General features: G+C 42.3%; 2 protein-coding genes across 17 annotated transcripts; both read left to right on the top strand.

Annotated features, from left to right (window-relative positions):
• The first annotated feature begins 225 nt into the window (after positions 1–225).
• Positions 226–5445, top strand: cyp20a1 (cytochrome P450, family 20, subfamily A, polypeptide 1). Its single transcript, XM_071464732.1, has 13 exons — positions 226–415; positions 1044–1093; positions 1431–1597; positions 1769–1914; positions 2024–2191; positions 2464–2542; positions 3086–3198; positions 3315–3369; positions 3712–3832; positions 4078–4189; positions 4362–4426; positions 4549–4638; positions 4858–5445. The coding sequence occupies exons 1-13, from the start codon at positions 344–346 to the stop codon at positions 5006–5008; spliced, it is 1389 nt and encodes a 462-aa protein (XP_071320833.1). The 5' UTR covers positions 226–343; the 3' UTR covers positions 5009–5445.
• A 771-nt stretch (positions 5446–6216) lies between these two features.
• LOC139609450 (abl interactor 2-like) lies at positions 6217–24608 on the top strand. 16 transcript variants are annotated; one of them, XM_071464036.1, is made up of 11 exons: positions 6217–6376; positions 9809–9976; positions 10335–10511; positions 12151–12254; positions 15403–15549; positions 16860–16981; positions 17257–17472; positions 19126–19290; positions 20605–20691; positions 21655–21840; positions 22037–24608. In XM_071464036.1, the coding sequence occupies exons 1-11, from the start codon at positions 6260–6262 to the stop codon at positions 22210–22212; spliced, it is 1665 nt and encodes a 554-aa protein (XP_071320137.1). In that variant the 5' UTR covers positions 6217–6259; the 3' UTR covers positions 22213–24608. The 16 variants fall into 16 exon arrangements, with proteins under 16 accessions (XP_071320137.1, XP_071320135.1, XP_071320134.1 ...); XM_071464034.1 differs by having other exon boundaries at positions 16857–16981; positions 20608–20691; XM_071464033.1 differs by having other exon boundaries at positions 16857–16981.
• The last annotated feature ends 269 nt before the right edge of the window (positions 24609–24877 follow it).

Raw genomic sequence — 24877 nt, 5'->3', positions numbered from 1 at the left:
ACAACCTGGCAACCCAAATGTTATTCTTATTAATGGGTCAAAACTGATCCAAAAAACATTAGTAAATAATTTATTAACCATTCATGAAGTCAACAATTACACCTTACAGTGAATATGAAGTGTGTGAAAGCAGTTGAACTGTCGCTAAAGCTGGTTAGTATTAGTTCAGTATCGATTTCACCCTTTCGATTAGTTTTCCCTGCCTGCTGTGCAGGTTGTGTAATCGAGCACTGAGCCCCTCTTTTCTTCTGTTGACGTGGTGGTCGTGAAAGAGTTTGCGTGGAAATCTTGAGATATCCATGAGTTGAAGTCAGTAAAGCGGTGCTGTTAAAAGCGAGCAGTCATGCTGGACTTTGCCATCTTTGCTGTCACGTTTGTCATCATTTTAGTCGGCGCAGTTCTCTACTTGTACCCGGTATGTCACTGCGAGTTTCAAGTTAGCTCGAAGTTAGCTACTTAGCTGGATGCTATCCTGATAAACTTACGCCAGTGTCCGCCTTAAAAGTGTTAATTTACGACTTCTTTTCTTATAACCCCATTCAAGTAATATATAAATTCTTACAATCATTTCCCAATTTCAGTATTCGTCTATCACAACAAACAGGAATCTGCTTCACTGAAATACAACTTAAAGAACCCTCAGTGGGCGGCAACGACCGCTGACCTCTTTGCCTAAATTAGCTACTAAAGTAAAAAATATTGAAATCAAAGTCCATCCTTTGCATGCCGATTCAATCCGAAGCTTCAAGTAACTGATCTAACTATCTTAGGTGGTGTGTAAGAATGTGTGCGATTGCCACGAAGCAAAGAGGCTTTAAATTAGCATATTTTTCAATGGGGTTCTGAATGACTCAGTGGAACACTAACTTATTGGCGCTTGCTGGATTTGGGACCGTTAAAGCCGATCTGTCACCTCATTGGAGAAGACAGCTTGTGTGTGTGCGCATGTGCAGAGAGCACACCTGTTAATAAATCATAAAAACGTCAAATCACTGATTTTGCTGACATTAACAGCGCGATGCTATTTGTAACCATATTTTCAGTCATCCAGAAGGGCCTCTGGCATCCCAGGTCTCAACCCCACAGATGAGAAGTAAGTTGATGTGTTTACCTCTGTCTCTGCAGCTACTATTTAATGTCATTCACTAAAAGGACTTGGTAAAAGTCATATACACCAGTTAACCAGCCTCCTGTCAAAAGTTTGGACACATTTTCTCATACACTTCAATGGGAAAGTGTGTCCTGTCATTTTTTAAAGCAAGTCTAAGATCCTGACATTGAAATAAATAGAATAATGTATTAAATGATGTTTTGGTATATTATTGAGTGTAATTTTATAAATTTTCCAAATGATATATATACAGGACTCTGTGCAGCAAGTGCATAACTGATAATATTAGATTCACGTCCATGGCTTTCTGCCCTCTCAGGGATGGGAACCTGCAGGACATTGTGAACAGGGGCAGTCTGCACGAGTTCCTCGTCAGTCTGCATCAGGAGTTTGGGTCTGTGGCGTCGTTCTGGTTTGGTGGTCGGCCGGTGGTCAGCCTGGGCTCTGTGAAGCAGCTGCAGCAACACATCAACCCCAACCACACCAGTAAGTCCACCAGACAGACTTAAAATGCTGCTTATAATAAAAATAATAATAATAATAATATGCTAACACGTTTAGATGCTCCAAACAGTAAATGATCCGATGTTATTATCACTCTTCTTCGTACTGTTGTTAAAAAAAGCAAACTAAACTCTTTCTCTTTGCTCCTCTCAGCTGACTCCTTTGAGACGATGCTGAAGTCGTTGCTAGGTTACCAGTCAGGGATGGGAGGCGGGGCCAATGAGACCGTGATAAGGAAAAAGGTGTATGAGAATGCCATCAACAACACACTGAAGAACAACTTCCCTCTTATGCTCAAGGTTTGTACCACTGATAAAAAGCATACCTACTTTCCTTCCTTCCATCCTTCCTTCTTTCCTTCCTAAGCATTACCAATTATGCCCCCTGTAATCATCTTTTGTGTCCTAGGTTGTGGATGAGCTGGTGGGAAAGTGGAAGTCGTTCCCAGATGCTCAGCACACCCCTCTGTGTGCCCACCTGCTGGGTCTGGCCATGAAGATCGTCACCCAGCTGGCTCTGGGTGAGCGCTTCAAGGACGACACGGAGGTCATTTCCTTCCGCAAGAACCATGACGCGGTGAGGCGGTCTGCTTTGAACACCTTAAACATCATCTACTTGAATCATCTCTTTATAGTTAAATAGGCAGAGTGAAGGCAGCAACATTACTGTAGTTAGCGGTTCATTATGTTTCAGTCTTGTCACTCCCTCCACCAACGGCTCTGTTCATTCAACACAATAATAAAAGAAAGGTTTTCCATGTAAACCAGGAATGTGGCCTGTTAACGTTCTGTTGAAAGGGTTCACTTCATTAATATTTTTCACTTTCTCACTTACGTTGACGCCACCAGATCTGGTCAGAAATCGGGAAAGGCTACTTGGATGGCTCCCTGGAGAAGAGCTCCAGCAGAAAAGGGCATTATGAGAAGGGTGAGTGAGGTATTTCTCTGCAGAGGAAGCTGATGTGAACTATTCTGAGTAATTGTCTGTTGTTGTTTTATGACTTTAGTCGGTCTAGTTTTTGTCTTAATGTTTTTCCATTTCCCCTGCTCACACCTGCTGTGTGTTGACATGTGGGAGCAGCAGTACGCTTCTTCTATCGTTCAGCTGTGGAGGAGCAGGAGGAAAAGTTTGCAGAAGCTCAGATATGATCTGTGTGTAAAGCTGCTTGACAGACAGCAAGAAAGAGTCTGAGAACAGTCACTGTGCACACCCAACCCATTCTGTATTCACCTCAATCAGTAGACAGCCACTGTTTTCAGGGGCTTTTATTGATTTCTCTGCCAAGGACAGTTGTCACAGACATCTGCACCTGGCTGGAGTTAATCTGTTTGAAGGACTGGAAGCAAGATGGATGTTTGAAATGCTGACATTTTATCCTGTAATCTCAGTGTGAGTGTCAGGCCTAAAATATAAAACAGCAGCTGAAGTCTACTGACGGTGTCTTTTCATTATTTCTTTGCGGGGGTTCAGCTCTGTCAGAGATGGAGTCCGTGCTTCTGTCAGTGGCGAAGCAGAGAAAAGCTCAGAGGAGGCAGACGGTGTTTGTCGACACTCTGCTTCAGTCCAGCCTCACAGAGCGACAGGTGAATACTGATGAAGTCTCCCACTCTGCTTAAAGCCTGAGAGATAACGGAGCCATCTCCACGGCTCCCACACAGGTCTGAAAAAGGACTGACATGAATGTTGTTGTTTGTTTCAGATCATGGAGGACTGCATGGTTTTCACTTTGGCCGGATGCGTCATCACCGCCAACTGTAAATGAGAACTATCAAAACAAGATCAATTCTCTCAATCAACCAATCAATTAATCACTGAATTAGGGCTGCAACCAACTGATTCCATGTATATTCACTGTTGATTGTTTTCTTGATAGACAGATAAATCACAATTTCCCAGAGCCCAATCAAGAGTCTGACAAACACATTTAGTTTGAAATGAAATAAAACAGAAAGAAGCAGCAAAGGAATTAAGGAATCTGCTTGAAAAATGATTGTTGATCATTCAATTATCAAAACAGCAGCAGTCAGCATGTTCATCAATATCTACTTAAATGTCCCAAATTGAAAGCTTCAATGTAAAATGTTGTGATTTGACAGTGTGTATCTGGGCACTCCACTTCCTGTCCACCTCAGAGGAAGTCCAGGACAAGTTGTACCAGGAGCTGGAGGATGTTTTGGGTTCGGATCCGGTTTCCCTGGACAAAATCCCTCAGCTTAGGTAAGATCTTTGGACCTGGCTTAAATCAAACTAGACGCCAACATCAGTCCAGTTTTTGATAAACATGGATGGACGATGCACGCTGTCACTGTGATCACGCATTTGAGAAATTACACAGATTGGCCAGATAGATGCATCATAATTAAAGGTCAAACCCTCAAACATCCAAAAGTTGGAAGTGCGTCACTGTTGAGTCCTGGTGTCTTTGATAAACTTGATCTTATTAAATTTACGCCCTTGAAAAGATATTGCCAGCAGGTCCTCAACGAGACGGTGAGGACTGCCAAGCTGACCCCCGTCGCAGCTCGGCTTCAGGAAGTGGAGGGCAAAGTCGATCAACACGTCATCCCCAAAGAGGTATCTGGTTTCCAGCCCACTGTCTGCTTATTTCTCCTCAGCTCTTTGTCACATTATTGCAGCCAATCAGGCAGTTTAGTTCTTTGAAATATAAAATGAAATTAAAAATATCAATAACATTAAGAAAAGTGTGTGTACTGTGTGTGAGTAAGATATTGTTGTCATGTTTCAGACTTTGGTGATCTACGCCTTGGGAGTAGTCCTGCAAGATTCTGACACCTGGAGCACCCCGTACAGGTCTGCCTCGCATGTTCATAGTTAAAATAGCGTAAAACCACTACTGCCTGGGTTTTTTTCCTCAGGTCTAAAATATTGATTTGTCTACTGTCTGATGTGGTGATGACCGTCACATCTTTCAGGTTTGACCCAGATCGATTTGAGGAGGAATCAGCCAGAAAGAGCTTCTGTCTGCTCGGCTTCTCTGGGAATCAAACGTGCCCAGAGCTCAGGTAAAGACTGATGTGTTGTTATCCCTCTAACCGGGGGCTGAGCGACTGATGAGAGCACTGGGCTTTTGGACCCACAGTGCGGTCATTTAGCTCCCAAACAGCGTGGTGAAATTTGATAGACATTTCATGCTGTAAAAAGAAGCAGTTGAGGTTTGAACTTAGTCTTTTGGGAGAAAATGTTTGAGATTTCGTCTCTGTGATTGGATTTCCCGCATACAGGTTTGCCTACACCGTAGCTACTGTCCTGCTCAGCACGGTGGTGCGGCAGCTGAAGCTCCACAAGTTGAAAGGTCAAGTCATGGAGGTCAGATCCGAGTTGGTGTCCACACCTAAGGACGAAACCTGGATCACCGTCAGCAGAAGAAGCTAGAACAAATCTTTAAAACCACTGAAGAGTCTGACTGAAGTGTCGCTTGGATGTTGAGAATCCAGTTTGTTAGAGAAGCATCTTTTTTGGATTTTTGTAATGTTCATTCAATTTGTTAGTTGCACCACAACTATGTTCCCCTCTTTGTCTTTCTGGTGCTATTTCAGCTGAAGCCTGAAGCACATTATTACCATGTCTGTCCACAGGTTTCTGTTTGCACTTGTTGAAAGACTCCATCTGTTAAAGAGAGAAAACTCAGAACCTTAATTTTCTTAATTTGTGTCATCAGAGGTTTTTCTACAATTCCTACAACAACTGCCTTGAGTCAGCATTTCCAACGACGTGGGGCCTGTTTGTCTATTAAAACAGGCCACGTGGCGTTTCGACATTTCATTCCTTTTTGTAAAGACGTCTTACATATGATTAAATATGTATGAAGATTTTGTGCAAGTTTGTGTCATTGTTTTCCAACAAGTGAAAGAATTCAGTTTTAAATTGTATTTGCAAAACAGGGAGAACAGCAGTGTCACATTATAAAAACGTTTCCAAGCTACACACGTGAATATTAAACTGGATTCAATTAGACCTGAACTAATGTATATTTTTAATTATTTTTATTATTAGTGTAATAGTTTGATCTTCACAACATCAGAAAACCAAAACCAAAAAATATTTAATTTACTGTAACATACGTTGAGGAAAAACATCAAAATCTCACATTTGAAAAAGCAGGATTTGCTTGACAGTGACCTAAAAAATTAATTGATCATGAAAATAGTACCTGAATAATTTCTATTGATCGATTTGCTAATTAATCGACTTATCATTGCAGCTGTAACTTAAATATTACAGCTGCCATGACTGGATTAATGTCTATATCTATCCCTGTTGCACATGGAAGATTTAGTTCTGATAATGGATGAATATAAACATGAAATAAACATTTAGATTATTTTAGTAACCAAGCCTTCCCTGCTGCACTGTAACTGAATAAAAGAGGGATCACCCAAGGCAGATAAAATAAAAATACATAAAAATATGATTTCTGCAAACCACGTAAACTCAAAAGCATTTTACCAGTGGGGAGTCAGCTTTATTGCGTTTCTGGTCTGAGCATGATTCATTCTGGGAACCCCAGCTCTCCTCCAGCTGCTGGGAGAACCCCTGCAGTACCGCGCACGGCCGCGGCGGCGCTAGCGAGCCCCGCCCCCCCACACTCACTCACTCACTCACCGCTCCGCTAAAGATGTGAAAATGGCGGAGCTACAAATGCTTCTGGAAGAGGAGATCCCAGCAGGACGAAGCGCACTACTAGACAGTTTCACTAATTTGGAAAGAGTCGCGGAGTACTGCGAGAGCAACTATGTCCAGGTAAGACGGTGTGGCGTTTTTTTTGTTTGTTTTTTTTATTTTTTTGGTGGCGACGCCGCGGCGGGGCGAACTGATGCTGGGCTAGCTGTTGCTAACGCCGCCGATGTGGCTAGCTAGCCTCGGCTAAAGCGAAAACAACCAACCGTTAGGAGATTTTTTTTCCATCTAACAAAAAAAATCATGTGTCAGTCCCCATCCAGATCATGTCAGGCGGTATCAGCATTTCTTTGGGTCCATATTCCCATCGACATAACGGTGTGTGTGACTTGTACATCCATGGTAGGCTACCGTGCTGGCCAGGTAGCTTGCTAACCAGCTGCTCGGCATCACCCATGGTCTAAATAGCCAAACAGGCACCGTGGAAATCAATTCCTCTGCTCTATGCGGGATCAATCACTGCCACTACAGCAGCCAGCTGATCAGGCACCGGTTGGAGATGCAGGACGAGATACCAAGCCAGATTAATCTCTGCTGAGCTTTGGTTGACAGAAGATAAACCACTGATTTATGATGTTGGGCTCTTAATGCTGCAGCCACACATACATTGACATTATGCCTGTTCAAATGCTGAGGTTTGAGGTTGTTTTTCTTAGCTATGATCACTTATTTCCATTCATACCTTGAGCTTCTGGTTGAATAAGATAAGTGTAAGGTTGCGTCTCTGTGTTAGCATAGTTTAAATTGCTGGTGATTTGCATAGCCATTGGGCTTGTTTGTGAATGAGAGCAAATGCTCAGCCCCATTCAGATCCTTTTATTTGTGATATGCTGCAGGTGCAATCTCACTTTTTCAGCAGTCTTGGCTACCTGAGCTTCCTCTCATCCCAGACTTTACAGGCCTGCGTTGACAGGTGAGAAATTTGGGACTACAGTGTTAACAAGAAGAGGTTTTGACAAGGTGTGATGCTGAAACCTGACATCCTTGATGAACAGGACTGATCAGGTCTGACAGGTTGTCCTGTGAAGGAGGAGGCGGCGGCCACAGCCCTTGGATCTTGGCAGCTTGCTGTCTGGCAAGTTGCCCTGTTTTCTTCTCACCCTGCAAGGTTTACCCAGCTGCTGTCAGATGGGCATTACCACTAATAGATTAGTCAGACAGAAGTATCCATCAGGGGGATATTCAGACGGATACTGCATCTCTCTCTCGGCTCTAGTTCACAGCTTTGCCTGTTTCTATTAGTCATGTAGGGGTGGACACTTGTTGAACCTGTGCTTAAAGAGTGCTTGATAAATTCCTCATGTTTCTTAAACTGCTTTGATCAGGATACTGTAGTTCTTTAATTTTTTACTTTCACCTGTAATTTACATGTTAAAGGTGTGTGAACAAAAATCTCACCCTTATTTCCACAGTGAAGCATTAATCAAGTCAGACCAAGTGGATTTTATTAATATAGTCCAATATCTCAAATCACAAATTTGTGACATTCTGTACAGCGTGCAGCAACTTCTACCTTTAGACTTGTGATTTGGATCATTATTCTGAGTTTGTGAAATGTAGTTCATAGGAAGATGACGGTATCAACCTGTGTTTCCTGGAAACACAAACAAATATAAATAGTTCAAAAATTCCTCCTTTCTGCCCTCCAGGTATCAGCTATAGCTACACTCTTGACTTTTTGCCACATAACCCGTTTGTCCTCATACTTGGGAAATGCTGCACCCTCCACACACCTTTAAATGATGCTGTTTGTTTGCACACTGCCTGGTGATTTGTTAGATTTGACTGCACTTTGTGAATGAATTTTTCTTGCATCACAAGCACCATCTGTTTCCACTTAGGATGCTGCTGTTTCAACTGTCAGCTATATTGCCCTGCTTCTAATTATCTTCTGTCTTTTTCAGTTTCATATTATCTTATATCAGTTCAGCTAAATATTTTATATCAGTATTTATTCTGAATCCACTGACATCTTTATGGTAAAAAAAAAAAGAAAAACATAAAACAGACTGAGTGGCACTGTACACACATTTGACAGGTTATATCTTTATGACTGCAATGGAAACATGGAGAAATCTGTGGGATGCCCTGGATTTTTCTTGGTCTTGCAGCACAGCTATAGATTTAAATTACCAAAACCAAATTAAATCAATCAATCAGTCAATATCCAATCATGACTGAAAAGCTACTGTGTCCTGGAGCGTGTTTACTTTTCATCTAATCAATCTGCTGCTATGCTGTGCACACAGGAGGAAGTGCATGCTGGTTTGAAAACAGATGATTAATGTTTTTTGATTTAGGGTTGCAGATAATTTATTATTTAATCCATGAATTACTCTGCATATTATATATAATGGATTAAGATGTGAGAAAATACTAAAAAAAATGACACCTTGAAACGGGTTGTTTTGTCCAACCACCAGTCTAAAACCCACAGATAATCAGTTTATTGAAATTTAAGACAAGGAAAAGCCGCAAATCCTCATACTTGAGAAGATAGACGCATCAAATGTTTGGTGTTTTGTTATAGATTACTCATATTTAGGGTTTCAGCTAATGATAATATTACTTATAGATTAATTATTTTGGCTATAAAATGTCAGAAAATGGTGAAAAATTCCCTCACTGTTTCCTAAAACCCAACGTGGCACCTTCAGATGTTTCAGATTGTCTGACAGCAGTCTACAACCAGAGATATTCAGTTTACTGTCTCATTAGACAAATAAAATACTTACAGTGATTACAGTGACAATAAATTGATGATCTACATAGTTGCTTTTGCTTAAAGAATTAAGCACTCGTTGTCTGTCACAACCCAACCCTGCCTGCAGTGTCAGTGAGGAGCACAGTTTCCCAGCAGAAACATTAACTGATCCATCTGCTCTTTGATGTTCCTGTTGATGTGCCCACGCTGTGCCCACGGCCCAACCCTCTGCTTCAACAGACTCCTTTCACTCTGGCTGCAGCTGTATTACCTGCCACTCACTCCCTGGCCATTTAGGGTTTTTTGTAATTTCATTAAATTGTTGCTTTTTTGCATTGAAACCATGAAGCAGCAGTTTCCCATCATGTTGCTGCCACATTCAGTTTCCTGTCTGTGTTTAAATGTTTTGCTCTGTGATTGTTCCTTTTGTGTTCTTTACCTTGAGGATGATATTTATTAGTCTAGGTTTTATAAATCAAAGAAAGCACCCAGTGTTTTAGTTTTACATGTAGCATCTTATGTCTGTGTCACGGCAAAGGAAGGAAGTAGTTTTCACCAAGAATACTTTGCAACAGAAAGAAATTGAGGTCTCCAGGAAAGAATTGACTTTCAGCCTTTTTTGATTCTTTCAAAAATCAGTTTGATGGTAAACGTTATATTTTAAAATAACGAGAAACACAAAATGCATTGAAAATATGCAGAATATAATGTCAGGATGACTTTGTGGTGTACAGCGGCAGGTTTGATGTCAGATGTCACTCTTCTTCTCTCTTCTCCTTTCTCTCATTCAGTCTCCAGACAAGCAGAGGGCACTGGAGGAGACCAAGAACTACACTACCCAGTCTCTGGCCAGCGTAGCCTACCTGATCAACACGCTGGCCAACAATGTCCTGCAGATGCTGGACATCCAGGCCTCGCAGCTCCGCCGCATGGAGTCCTCCATCAACCACATCTCACAGGTCAGGAACGGACCTTTTCTTTGGCTTGAAAGTGGCAAAGACTTTGTTTAACCACTCAAAAAATACTTGACAGACTTTTATTCACACAGTTTTTGCAGAAAGTGAACATCATGTGCATCTATAATTCAGTATATCTGCAGTGCAGCCAAATGAGATGTAGTTTGTTGGCTCTCCACACTGTTCATTCAAAAAAAGTATTGAATGAACTTTTTCCTGCTGCATGTCAGTGTTAATTTTTGTTCCTAATTTTGATTTAGTCTTTTGATAAAAATGTGTATTAGTTTTAATTAGAATCCAGTGGTCAAGATGACAACAGAAAATCAAAGAAGATGTCTTGTCCTCTCCTTCTCGTCCTTAGACGGTGGACATCCACAAAGAAAAGGTAGCACGGCGGGAGATTGGCATCCTCACCACCAACAAGAACACATCCCGCACACACAAGATCATCGCCCCAGCCAATCCCGAGAGGCCTGTGCGCTACATCCGCAAGCCCATCGACTACAGCCTGTTAGATGACATGGGCCACGGAGTGAAGGTGGTCATTTTCTTCTTTCCCCTTAATTTTACCAATTAGACTTAATTGTGTGGAAGAATCGCTGCTGCCAGTCCAGAAAGCTCTTAATTAGGTTCCCTTGGCTTTTAGTGAAGATATTTAAAGTGGAACAGATGTGTGTGCACTAGGGTGAGAAGGAAAATTACTAGTGAGGAGGAAACGCTCAACTAAAGCCACTTTGTAAAGCATATTTCCATCTTTAAGATGATTTAAGGGATGGGAAATTGTAAAGAACAAGATTATACTTCACAAGATTTCATTTATTTTTCTTTAAATTTAGCTTTTTTGTACTTTGACCTTTTTCAGGCCCCTAAAATTATTAAAATTTATAATCTCAGAAGATAGATGGGATAAGAAAAGATTTTTTTTTAAGTTTGTTTTTTTTCCAGCCTATTTATTTTTTCATTTATTTTCTGTAAACTTCTGTGTAGCTTTATGTCTTTAGGCTTTGAAAAATGATTCTATTGAATAATCTGAGAAGCAAAACTTCACTCTTAGACTGAAATACTCCTGGCAATGCTCCTGGTGACAAGGGGTTGCAAGTACTTCATATTAAGGGTTCACATGCAAAAAGCTAGAGAATCACTGCTAATGTGATTTTTGCATTTAATTGAGACTTCAAATACAGTCTGGAGTCAAGTGTGGGAGAGGTGTGGCATCAGAAACAGGACTGTCTGTGTTGTGGGATTAATGAAGCCTATTCACTGCACACAATCTAATGGAAAGGGCCTTTAGAGGTCAAACAATCACGACTGGGTTTCAGTGACAAGTAATGTAAGAAAAAATCAATGACTCAGGCTTTTCACCAGTGTGGGAAACTAATGCGATCCAGGGTATAATCTCTGTTAAATATATTCTCTGTTTTTGTAAGTCTGTCACCTGCTACTGCGAACAGGTTCCTGTCCAGTCTGGATTTCATTCAATAAAAAGTTGGAAGTGGCTGATTTTGGAAAGCTAGTTTCCCACTGACTTTGTGAACAAAGACAAGCTTGTTTCCCAGCAAATCAACGGCCAAGCTTCAAACCTTACAAAGCTCTCAAAGAACAAATTCCTCCGATTTTAACACTGAGCCATTGTTGCTTGAATCTTACCAGCTCAGCTCTATGTATCACATGCATGAATAATTGTTGTTTTTCTCTCCTCCGTCACACACTAATCCTCCCATTTCTTCTCTTTCTCTCTTTCTGCTTGCCTAATTTTATCTTTATAATCAACCGTAGTGGTTGCAAAGGTTTAAGGTAAGGCTTTCAAAGTAAGAGCCTCAAACGAGGGAAGTGAGTTTGTGTTTTCTGAATGAGCAGTTTTTTGTTTTGAATTGCTGTGGGAGCAGTCTTTTTGTTTTCTTACACTTTTTTTTTCATTTTAAGGAGTCTTTTGGCTGTTAAAGGAATAGTTAAATACCCTTGTTTGGTACCACTCTCATTTCTGTCTGTTCAATATGAAGTACTGATCTTAACATCTTTGCCAGAAAGTGACTTATATTTCACTTTCCAGCTGGTATAATTCTCAAAATATTAACTGTTCCTTAAAAGACAGTTTTTATTTATATATTTTAAGTCTCTTTCTCAAATCTGCTGTGGTTAACCAACAACTAATTCTCACCTATGTCCTCCTGCCATAGGCCAGCGCTCAGAACATGAAGGCCGGAGGAGGTGGACTCCCTCGCACCAACCCCCCCACACAGAAGCCGCCCAGCCCGCCCATGACAGGCAAAGGGACCCTTGGGTATGTAAACTGCCCCGGCGCTTTGATGCGTGTTCAGATGGACGTGAGGAGGCAGAGTTGTGTCCATCAGAGGCTGAATGTGTGTTTGTGGCTTTGGGAAAGAAGCCACGAGCCCCTCAGATGGGCCTGGTTGCTCCCAAGTTACATCATCACCCCTTTACCTCCATGTTTAATTAGTGTCCTTCAGATGGTTTGAAATGCATTTCAGTGCCAGTTCTCATCACTCTGGTAATCTTTGTTTTGGTTTTTCATCTGTGCTGGGGAGTCAGGATTGGGAGTCTGTTGTTCTTTTTAAAGCTCCTGACTTAATTTGTTCCATTGCCCCTTTCTCTCTTTAATCAGGAGAGATTTTTACATCAAACTTTACCCTGAAATGTGCCTCATTATGGTCTCTAACATACTAACACACTGTACATACCTCTTAAAGCATAATTAGAGACTTTTTTTGAACTGATAGGACCTTTTTTAATTAGATATGTCTGATCTACCAGGCAGCACTAACTCCAGAATGACATGACAACATGTAACAGCGGTAATTAATTCACTCATTATCCATACACGGTTAACTCTCTGGATTAAAGGCTGGGAAAGGGAAATACTCAATGTTTGCCACTTAAAACAAGTTTTTATTGGGAGAAATTGGCCATGAAAAGAAGTGGTAAAGATTTCAAGACAAAGGAAATCAAGTTGTCTGGGCTCGTTGCCTACGAATTGTTTCAAAATCTGCTCCCAGAATTCACTTTTCCTTTATTGTCCTCGGATGGCCTCTTTGATTATGACACAACAGGATGCAAAAGCTCGGGCAGTTTATGGAAAATGCACTGGAGTCATTTTAATGCACGTGGCAATGAAGTCCTTGAATTGTGAAATTGGAAGAAACACGTTTTAGAGCAGATTTTAGTCCAGTGTGAAAGCAGCTGTCGATGCCTTTATATTAGTGGTTATCTCTAGAGGTTCCACCTGACTTGCATGTGTTCAGACTGTGGGAGGAAATAGTATCACCCAGAGGAAACCAACACAAATATGCTGACAACAAGCAAAGTCCTTCCTGCAGTGAGAATGCAGCTACCATTCTGCCATGGGCTAATGTTAAAGCACTGACAAAACTAAAAGGAGCATGAAACACCAGGCTGTAAAAATTTCAGCAGTTTGATTCAGTGTAATTGTGTCAGGAGAGTCTGAGCCAGTGTTTTGGCAGGATGTTGTGCAGGTGGTGAGCTCGCAGATCTCCCAGTCTTCAACCTTTCATTGGCATTTGTCTAATGCCAGGGCACAGGAGGAGCATTATCACAAAGGTCACAGTCAGGAATTCAACTCCTCTCGATGGCAGTACTGATCAGAGCGGGAAATTATCACTAGCCATCAGTCGGATGATGTTAAGTTTTGAGTTCACTTCAAGAGAATTAGAGAAAACTGCTCATTATGAGGAAACAAAATCCCTTAAATCTGCAGGAAATCTTTGAGACATTTGAGAAGCTAGAATTTTTTAATTGGTTCATTAAGCATGTTTTTCTTCTCTGCATTTTTTTTACTGTATTTTTGTTGTTTATGAACTTTCAGTCAAGTTTATAGTTAAAATCTACATTTATATTTACTGTTACTGTTGTTTTTTAACTTTACATATCTTTGTCACAGCTCTTTAATATTTAATGCATCATTTTCTTTTGTTCTTTGAGATTTCGCTCTGTGTTTGCTGCGGAGTATAACCCCTTGAGTGGCCACAGTAGATACAAGAGACAAATGACCAACATCTGACCAATAGTGTGTAGTTATTTCTCAGTGTGTCTGACTCTGTGTTAATAGGTTAGACTAACTGTTGTTGGTTTATGTCGTCTGTAAGAGGTTTTTGATGTTTTTCCTCTTCTGTGTCTGACTGTTGAAGGTATCTCTTATCCCACAGGGACTCTGCTAGTGCAGCGCATTAATGTCGTGTCCATGTCAGTCTTGGGATCTTCCTGGACGTCAAGTGTTGTTTGTGTGTCTCTGTGTATGTGGGGAAAATGTTTGCGTGTCTGTCTGCCCCCTCTCCATAACCTCCAGACTTGTCCGTATCAGAGTTTGTGAGTGATTGCGTCCATCCCTTCATACTGACCTTCAGAAGTGTGTGTGTGTGTGTGTGTGTGTGTGTGTGTGTGTGTGTGTGTGTGTCCCTTCACTATGCATGCCAGTCAACCACTGCTCCAACCCTCCATGATGCACCTCCTGCCGCAGCCTGTGGCTACGGGCCGACATCTTATTGAATTTATTGTTTCTTTTCTGTTGTTCAACTTCCCCTTGGTTTGTTTTTCAAATTTACTTTGAGTTGTGTGTTTGTGACCCAGCCCGCCCACTCCTGGCTGCCCCATATTCCTCATAGCAACGTTTTGCCATAGCAACAGTGCTCAGAGATGGGTCACCCCTCTGTGTCAGCTGGGAAATTCACGTGCCAAAGGATCTCTTCAGGCCCAGATCAATAAATCTCACAGTTTTGTTTTTCTTTTCCCCCATTTTCAAAACCGAGGACGTCATTAGCATAGCGCTGCTGTTGTGTTAAAAATCACTTTCTGTGTTTTTATGAATGAATTTGACCTCAGAATATGTAGGCAGGGATTCCCACTCCTGCTCAGGGACACATGAGAATTTAATTAATTCAATCTTAAACCATTTTTTTAATCTTTTGCCTCTTGAAAAAAAATTTTGTATCATTTCAGGATCACTTGAGCATAGCTTTGTCTGTTTTGTTGTTCTTGTTCCTCTGCTTTACTGACCATATGAAAGTGATACAGCAGTCAGACTGTGCCATGTGTCACTCCAGGATGTAACCTGTATATATATTTATCCTTTGAGTCCTTGGAGTGTATTAGATACTCGATATTAGTTTCACCACAGTAGACTAAGCTCGCAGTGCACATGTTGTGGAAGTGTGGTTTTTAGGCGACAGCAGCGATAGCGTTTTCGTCCTGACTTCGTCTCTGTTGTTTGCCGGACAACACCTGTGGACCCCAGCCAGCCCCCGATGTTCACCACCTGTCATACCCCATTTTTTAAGTTTGCACTTGTTTGTTTCTTGCTCTCCTCCTCCTCCTCCTCCTCCTCTTCCCCCCTCCCCTACACTTCTCTGTGGATCCCTCCCACCCCCTGGACTCCTGTCCTCCTGACCCTCTCGCAGGCGCCACTCCCCCTATAGGACGCTTGAGCCGGTGCGTCCGCCCGTTGTCCCTAACGACTACGTCTCGAGCCCGACGCGCAACATGGCGCACCCCCAGCAGAGCCCTGCACGCACTGCATCCGTTAATCAGAGGAACCGCACGTACAGGTACCCCCCTCCCCCTTCCCAGCATGCCTCTTTACACTTCTTAAACAAGCCCCCTTGTTCCCCTACCTCCACTCCCTTTCTTCTTCTCCTCTCCTACACTTGAAAATGCGAGTCAGCTTCTGAACTTTCCCCCTCTTCTTCTTCTCTGAAATGACTCATTGTGGAAAGTGTAATCATTTTTACTCCCTTCTCCCTTTTTTATTCCACCTGAACAGTTCCAGCTTCTAGGGAAAGCCCAGATTGACCCTTTATTTGGAAACCCCTCACCTGTGTGCGCTCTCCTCACTGCTCAGATAAGGACACAGAAATGAGGACGAGGTAGAGATCCAGAGCCGTATTTAGCACGGCTAGACACAGGTTCCTATGGTGATAGTCATTAAATAGGCAGCGTCGCCCCCACAGTCCTGTCAACCCAGTGTCAGCTTATCTTCCAAGACAAGACTCTTTCATCCCAAACACGGAGAGAGATATTCGTAGATTCCCCTGTCTGCCGTGAGAGAAGTAAAGGCATTGGGTTTGAGAGGTGGGGGACAACAACATGGAAAGTTTCGTCATTGCGCCCCATCTGTTGGCCAAATGTTTTGAATATTCCTGCTCCGGAAATAGACAAGTTAACTTTCCCTGACTCTCCTCTCAGCACAAATCTTTATCTGCGCCGCTCCATGCACAGCTCATTTTCTTCATCTCTCAGCCATGCGCTCTCTTCTGTCTGACAAGAAGTCTGCCCCATGTGTCTCCACGCTTCCTGCCTCTACAGCGTGTCATATCTTTGTCTTTGTCTTGTGTCGCTACTGCGTCACCCGTGTCATGTGTCCTTGGTGAGGCTTCTAGCTGCTTTTTTTTTTTTTTTTTTTATCACTGTGACATAGTCATTTCAAAGGCATAACGGCTCACGCTAACACATCAGCTCATGAGGATGCCACGTTATTAATCTGAGATACTGAGAAGCTAGGAAACACATGCTGAACGCAAATAACCACAACTCCATTCTAGGCTGGTTGTGTGTCTGTTTTTGTGTTGCAGCTGGAATATGCAGCGTTAGTAGTTCCTGATGTAGTTCCTAAATGTAGTTCCTGGGGTTTCATAGTCCCTGAAACTATTTGATCAAAAACAGCTATGTGTTTCAGGTACCGACATTTTGCAAAAAGATATATTTGCATAATATTTTCAAATTTAGGCCTTAATATCTTGATGTAGAGAAGAGTTACGTTAGAGGTGCAGCTTCTACCTGAAGTCTGAATGTGCGACGGCGTGACAGTGTGCGCCTGAGTGTTTGTTGTCTGACGTGTTTGCCACCCTACCACCAGCAGTGGGAGCAGCGGAGGCAGCCACCCCAGCAGCAGTCGCAGCAGCAGCAGAGAGAACAGCGGCAGCGGCAGTGTGGGCGTGCCCATCGCTGTGCCGACCCCAGCACCGCCCACCGCCTTCCCAGGTAATGCCCACTTCCTCTTTCCCCTCTGAGCAGATGACTGCAGGATAAATGAGTGCTTGACACCAACTAACTCCACTAATCTCTGTTCGGTGTTCAGGAGCTCTACATGCTCCAGGTCTGCAGTTAATTGTTTCTAAGTCAAATGAATGTGTGCAACCCTGGATCTGCTGCAGTCCTGTCCCCCCGCCTCACTCTTATCTTGTCTTGACCTCCTTCACCTATCTTTTCTCTCCCTCCTTTTTACCTCTTCAATCCCCTCGCCTTCCACCCCTCAGGTTCAGCCCCTGCCCCATCCAACCCAGCTAAAACTCCCTCCAACACTACCACCTCTTCCACTACCCCTGGCCCACCCACCTCTGCCCTAGACAGCCCCCCACAGGCCCTTAATCCCCCTGTAGAGATCCCGCCTGTCCCCCCGCCCCCTCCCCAGCTCCCCGCCTCTGCAGCCCCCACTGGCACAGGCCCCGCTCCTTACGGCAACCCCGCACAAGGTGAGTGTGACCTGGTGGGACAAGCTCACCCACTCCTCTGCGCACCCTCCATCCCGCCTCCCCTGGCATGCATCCTCCCGCTTGGAGTCCCAGATGTGTTCATCCACTGTCTGACAGCTTGCAACGCCTGTTCGTTATATCTGCTCCAAACCATTTCAGGCTTATCACAGTTACCTCTCAGGAAACATTTGCATCAAGCCAGAGGTTTGGCAGATGTGCTTAAACAAAATCAAGGCCAGTATTATTTAGTGCCAGTTTTATATCTGAGATAAATCAAAAGTTTAAAATTCCTTGAGACCTGCAACTAATGATTTAAAGTCTCAATCATTTGGTCACAGAAAATGTAAGTAAACAAGCTAATGTGGTTTCAAAGGAAAGCCCTCCATTCATCGCAGCCTTGGAAAATGCTCAGCAACGCAGTCTCATTTTGTCACCTACTTTGCTGCTTTGTACAAACAGCTGAGTGCTGAAGGAGAAATTCAACCTTAAAAGGTAATTTTTCAAGCACTTCACTGCAGAAAATGTAACCAAACTGTGGAAAATGAAAAGTCTGGATAACGTACAACCAGAAGTCTGGTTGATGTGCAGCTCCTCTGCCCCCCACCGCCTCAGACTTCTCCGCTCTTCATTTGTCATTCACACTATCTCATCAGCTGTCTGTGTTGTTGATGATGATGATGATGATGATAATGATGTTGTTCTGATCTATAATGCATGAGCTGTGTGGTGAAATGCTTCCACAATGAATTCCTCTTTTCGTGTGTTTTTATTTGGTCTTTTGTTTGTGTGTAAGTTCTGTGGCTGCTGGTTATTGTAATTATCAGTTAATGGTCAGTGCTGCTGTTCAGGGAAGAAGATTAACACTATTAGACAAATGTTAAAAATGATGAATTATGGAAATGGAAAATTATTCTGTCCTGCCACACATTCAGGCAGTTAATCTGTGAGGAATTCTGTAAAAAAAAAACAACAACATATTTTTGCTCAGACTTATCACATTTTATTAACAGTATGTGTGGTTAAAGATATAATTAATAGTTACAGAAATAGAAAATGACATAATTACAGGAGTGTGGTAATGATGTAGTGGTTTCTGTCAGTAAAGCTGGTTTTTAAAATTAAAATTCTAAACATTTCAGACATGACGAGGCTTTGTTTCCCTTGACAGTTGCATTCACAGCCATAAAATATAATGAAGCGCCAGCTGTGAGTCAGTCAGTCAGACTTGATTAGCACGTTTCATTCAGAGCTTTACAAGGCTAATAATAACACAGTACAAATATAAACAGGGAAGCAGCGGGAGAGTAATGTACAAGTTCAATAAAACATTTTAATCAAGTTACAAAAATATGTTTAAGTTATTGTTAACTAATTGTTGTCTTAGTGGCTTAGTTTGAAAATAATAATCTGAACCAAAGGCCTGTTTTTTATGATCTTTAACAAGGGTTAGGATTATTGAGAGACCCATATATCACCCTATTAAAATCAAAGTATATCATTGTAATGAATGTAAACACAAAAATCTTCCTCCAGGCTCAGTTCATTCGACCTTTAAAGTTTAGGACACCAGAGGGGAGACAAATCAAACCCCCTCCTGCTCCCTCGCCTTCGTTGAATGACTCTTTGCTGCCCCCTGGTGTTGTCTCGTCCCAGGTGCTCCTCAGTTCTACAGCATGAACCGCCCGGTGCAGCAGCCCCAAAACCCACAGGTGGGAGGCTCCCTGCCGTACCGCCGACCCTCGTCTGTCACCGGTCAGCCCAACGTGGCCCACAACCAGAGCCAGCTCAACGGTGGACCACACTTCGCCCAGAACCAAGGTACAGCTGCAAATATTCACACATTTATATCTGTGGATTTGTGGGTTATACAAAGCCATGCTCCATAAATAATCCTGAAATTCACTTAATTTACCCTTAAGGAAGTTGTTGATGCTTGTGTCTTAATTAAAAAGACGACAAACTGATTTTTAATGATACTTAATACTTTGATTACCTACACACAAACTAGTTTTGAAAAAAAAATCACATTATCTTCACTGAAACAGGGAAATTATTCCCTGAGAATAGGTGTTTGTTTGTTTTTTCTCTTGTGTTTCAAACCTCGTCGTCTGTTTAATGTAAAGATGAAAATGAGCCGTCTCTGATTCAGAGGGTCCAGCTTCTGTCTGAACCTTTAGATTTCGGAGGGAGCAGATCACCAGAGTCTGACTCTGCCGTCTCCTATCTGCATCTTTTATGAAAAGATGAGTCTCGCTTTGTGGTCTGTCATTTCCCATCAGAATAACCGCCTCCACTAGACTTCACCTCTTTCCCAGCTCTGTCTTCACAGCTCTCTGCAGTCCTTTGATCCTCCATTTGTCTCTTGAACTTGAGCTTTTAGTTTATTTCTGTTTTATAAATATATATTAAAACTGAAATGTCAGTTTGTATTAAAATGATGTCTGCAGTATTTTCTTACGAGTAATTTAGGGCTGCAACTAACAACTTTTCTCATAATTGTAGTATAGTCCACAATTTGTGGACCAAAGGTTCATCTTAACAATAAGATTAAACCATACAGGTCCGGTTCCACAGACAAATATGAAGCCCAGTCCTTAATAATAATTGATTTTGATGTAGCTGAAAGAATCTGGTGATAAATGAATCAACAGACAACTAATTGCATCATCTCTTTTGATAATCAAGTACAAAATGAAATGCTCTGACGTTGCCTTTAGCTCTGCCCCATTGTGACGAATAATTTTCACTATTTTCTGAAGTTTCTAAACTAAATTCATCAGTCAATATTTTGACTTTTTGTTTTTTAATTGATCATGAAACTAGTTGTTTGTTGCAGCCGTAGTGAAGGACTGCCTGACTGTACTGTTTGACATCTGATATTTCTTGTGAGTGATTCTGGACTTCTCAGGCCTGTGCTTTGCTCAAGTCGTTGTCTGAACACTGTAACTGCTGCGTTTATTCTCTGCACTTCTTGTTCCTGTTCTCCAACTTACCTCTCTGCTTCTCTTGTTTATTCTAACCTCATTTTCTCATGTCTTTGCTGTCCTTGTGTCTGTCCCACTGCGACACACCTCCCTCTCTCTCTGGCCCCGTCCTCCTGCGTCTCTGTGTGTTGATTTTGTTCGGTGATAGCAGGCCCGCTCGCGCCCCCTCCCCCCTCCATGCAGATCACCCCTCAGCTGCCTCTGATGGGCTTTGTGGCCCGAGTTCAGGAGACTAGTAAGTGGCTTTTAGCTCCTTGCTCCCTCTGCATGACCACCGTTTGATTTTAGTCCTCTCCCCGACAGTTAGTGTCAGTGATCCATCCTGTTGTGGTGCAATATTTTCTGACTGGATTAAACGAGTGATCGACCACCAACACCAGCTTGGACAGGGATCTGCGGTGTGCACTCTGGACACATTATATCATGATCTGTTTATTCTTCCTCCTGTTGTTTGTATGTCACAGAGCAGCATAAAACAACAGATGAGTGGCCCTACTGATGCCAATCGTTACTTTATAATTTCCTTTTTAGCAAATGTAACTCATACAGGAGCACAGGGAACTACTTTCAGCGGTGTATTAATCCACATTTGGTGCTCTAGTGAGTATTTGGGGTAGCAGGACAAATATGTGGCACTGAGTCCAAATAAACTACACTGTGTTCATGGTTATGAAGGAAAAGATGTATCAGGCTTTGGATACACACTCTGATCCCTTCGGCAGCAAAAGTTGGTGGTTGACTGCTTGTTAACAGCAGTGTGTTTAAGCAAAGAGTGAAAAAGCATGATATGAATAGAGAGGCATGTTTGTGTTTGTTCGTGAGCATGGTGATGATGTTTGTGTGTAATTTGTTTGTGTCCTTTCTGTGATTTTTCTCAACATCAAGTTCCCTCTTAAAGTTCTATAAAAGCACGTTGAATCAGTGTGTGCACCTGTTGTTCCTGTCGCGTCACCTCGTTTGTGTTTGGATTCACTGCTCTTAGAGCTCAGCACCAGTAACGTGCTGTGGTTATAAATATCCAAAGCACTGAGGGTTTAAATGTTGTCGTCCAGCATGGGCTGTTTCTGTCTCTTTCTCAAATGCATGGGAATGTCATTCAGTCATCTGTGTCCCTGACTAGTGATGTCATCTTGGAGCTCCTTCCCTGTCCTCTAATTGGTTTCCTTTTTCTTCCTGCCTGCCTGAATACTACTGTTAGTCTCAGACGTGCCGCCCCCGCCTCCGCCTGCTGAAGAGTCGGTGTTTGAGGAGCCTACACCACCTCCTCCGCCCCCAGAGGACTATGAGGACGACGAGGATGAAGAGGAGTCGGCGGTGGTGGAGTACAGCGACCCCTACGCTGAGGAGGACCCACCCTGGGCTCCACGCACCTACCTGGAGAAAGGTCTGCCATCACTGGTCCTTCTGGTTTTGTAATGACTGGCTGTTTTTGGTTCGCTTTAACTAGGGAAGAAGTCTTGGTAACCAGGTTTAGCATGTAGGAAAAAAAAAACTGCATCCTTATGTTTGGAAGTGGGAATGATTATTTTTAAGTTTGCTTGTTTTATTAATGATCTCCTCTTCCTCCCGCTTTCCCTCAGTGGTGGCCATCTACGACTACACTCGTGACAAAGAAGACGAGCTTTCGTTCCAGGAGGGCGCCATCATCTATGTGATAAAGAAGAACGACGACGGCTGGTTCGAGGGCGTGATGAACGGGACCACGGGCCTCTTCCCCGGCAACTACGTCGAGTCCATCATGCACTACGCCGACTGAACAATCCCCCCTCTGAGCGGAAGAGGAAGAGGAGCGGGAGCAGCGTTTGATGGGGAAGGGGAAGGGGAGGGAGGGGAGCCAAGGGTTTAAGGTCAAAGACTTTGATCAGACAGAGTATGATCACCTCCGGGCGAAGAGAGAAAAGAGAGGCGGGGGGAAGAGGATCAGTTTTTAAAGAATTTGCAATGTGACAAACTGATGCCCAGTCATTCTCTCGACATAGTCGCCATTGTAAAACAACCACTACTCTAGGTATATCCTTCCCTGTAATATTTCTTTCTTTGTTTCTTAATTTGACTGAGGAGGACTGGACGGTGACAGATTTATTGTATTTTGAGATTTTTGTGTTACATTAGAAGGCCACTACATTGATTTTTGTTTTTGTTTTACCATTTTGCCCTTATTTTAAACCATATTTATTTTGATTTTGTAGTGGGATAAATGGCGAGCAGGTAGATGGGGCTGCTGAGAAGGATTTAGTCGGGATTTCCACGCCGCAGCCTCGGAGAAAGGGCTGGAGGAGAATGTCTTCATGTGTAGATTTTCTCCTTAACACTCCAGAGACATTTTAGAGAAAAATACACCTCTCTGTATATTAAGTATAATGCAACAACAATATCCTCAGTGGGAAAAATAGTAGTTTCTGTACTTGACAAGACTTTTAGTTAGGTACCTCAGCAGGGAGTGTGCCAAAGCTGACATTCACTAAGAGAAGCACATCAAATGTCTTAAGGTGACACACACACTAAGCTTGATAAAAGTGGGTCAGAAAAGACGTCTGAAAGCAAACAGAAAGTCCCAAGAGTGCTTTAAATCCAGATTTTTTATTTTTTTTTCAAAGTTTATTTAATTATCTGAAATGTTTTGCGCCATGCAGGTCGGAGGTTTACCTTGAAGGGGCGAGTTTAGTCACTACAGTGCTTCACTTTTCTGGCCAGTGTGCATTTTTCGGTGAAGTAATCGTCCTTCAACCCTGGAATAAGAGAGGAAAGCGAGAGATCCTTAATTGCACAATGACCTGGATTTTGAAGTCTTACTCCTGCAGCTCCTGTCATGAATAATAGAAGAAATATATTAGCTCAGCTGGCGCACTAATCGTTTGCGGTGTTCATTCGAGATGAAGATTCTATTTATTTCTTTTTTTTTTTTGGTGTTATTTTTGGCATTTTACCAAGGGGTCCAGAATCGAGTTTTGCTCGCAGAGCGGCAGACTGCATGTTTCAACGAGGAAAAAAATGAAACTTTTCTTTTCTGCTCTACTGATGATTACTGTCTTAATATTTTTAGATATGGTGTGGTTTGGTTTTTGATATTCACCCACGACGACAACAATGCATTTAGGTCATTTCTAAGATGCTTGTGCCATATTGAAGTGTGTGTTGCTGTCCAGAGGTTATCACTTCATTTGCAATAAATTGGCCAGAGTGGGATGGATTGTCGTTGAACAACAAATCCTTTTTCTTTTTATTTAACTTTCATCAGTTTTCCCAAGTTATTTTAAATCAAAAGCACATACATTTGTAGTAAAAAGGTGTAGAAGAAGAAATAATATAAATGTGAGATGTATTATGTCCTCAAAACAGGACTTATGAATATGAAAAGAAGCCAGCTGTTGTGTTGAAATGGTTTTAACCGTCGCAAGCCCCCGATACTTCTTAACGGCGTCAGTTTAGGCATCGTTCGTCCTCCGTACCGTTTCCAATACGCTTGGCTGTTGGGTGTTTGCGAGGGCTCAGTGCTTGTACTTATGTCAGAATCTTTATTTTCTATTAAAAAAAAGAAATAATAACAAGTGGGTCTGTATGTGAGTCTTGCATGCCATTGTTCTTATCTGTACTGGTGTCCCAAAAACCTACGTGGCGAGATCACCCATTCTTAAAAAGACAAGCAGCCCTGCAGCTCTGACCAGGTACCACCAGCCTCATCCAAAGAGACTGTACAACTTTACTTCAAGCCCGTGTCCGAGGAGTCGCTCTTTGACCTGTGGGGGAGGATGGAGGGGAGGGACCCGGCTTCCTCCCCCAATTCATTGCGTCAGTGGTGAAAAATCCTGTATGTAAGCTGCTAGTGAATCCTGCGGACAAAGAAACCTGAGAGGCGGGAGGGAGATGAATGACTGAATGATGATGATGATAAATGTAAACACTCAAGATTAATTGCAAAGCTTGACTTTTGTTTTATAACACTCATAGAATCACACTGAAAAAAAAAAAAAAAAAAATCCCAAATAAGGCCCTTGTTCTGCAGGATTCACAGCCCCTGGAGTCACAGACGTCCCTCTGGATGTCAAGTTTAACAGTCCATATTGCCATTGTGTTGCACAGTTAAAGTTGAATTGCAGAAGTATCATATTTGTAAAATCATGAGAACAAAGACAATAAAATTATTAAGATTTATGGTGTAGTTATGTCTTGGTTCTTGTTTTTATGTATTTCAGCTGTGTATGAATTACTGAGGAATAATAGTATTAAAGTTAAAATCACATCCACAGGCTTCACAATCTAGGGATTTAGTGCCGTCCTGTGACAAAAATACCATATTTCCCTCTGAAAGTATCATTTAAAGGAAATATTCAGTATAAAATGTAAATGTACTTCAGATTAGTTTTGGAAAATGTATTTATTGGCTTTCTTTCCAACAGTCTGGTGAGAGGATTAATGCCACT

This window comes from Trachinotus anak, unplaced genomic scaffold (genome assembly GCF_046630095.1).
Source record: "Trachinotus anak isolate AG129_WGS33_773 ecotype Australia unplaced genomic scaffold, CSIRO_AGI_Tana_v1 ptg000026l, whole genome shotgun sequence".
Taxonomy (NCBI): domain Eukaryota; kingdom Metazoa; phylum Chordata; class Actinopteri; order Carangiformes; family Carangidae; genus Trachinotus; species Trachinotus anak.
This window is presented reverse-complemented; position numbering and strand designations above follow the sequence as displayed.

Bases quoted from the DNA above. Each gene is read 5' to 3' on its own strand.
- cyp20a1 (XM_071464732.1), top strand. From the start codon at position 344: ATGCTGGACTTTGCCATCTTTGCTGTCACGTTTGTCATCATTTTAGTC. The intron at 1,094-1,430 runs GTAAGTTGATGT...CTGCCCTCTCAG, and splicing joins CTCAACCCCACAGATGAGAA to GGATGGGAACCTGCAGGACA. The intron at 4,190-4,361 runs GTATCTGGTTTC...GTCATGTTTCAG, and splicing joins AACACGTCATCCCCAAAGAG to ACTTTGGTGATCTACGCCTT.
- LOC139609450 (XM_071464033.1), top strand. From the start codon at position 6,260: ATGGCGGAGCTACAAATGCTTCTGGAAGAGGAGATCCCAGCAGGACGA. The intron at 9,977-10,334 runs GTCAGGAACGGA...TCTCGTCCTTAG, and splicing joins CCATCAACCACATCTCACAG to ACGGTGGACATCCACAAAGA. The intron at 16,982-17,256 runs GTAATGCCCACT...TCCACCCCTCAG, and splicing joins ACCGCCCACCGCCTTCCCAG to GTTCAGCCCCTGCCCCATCC.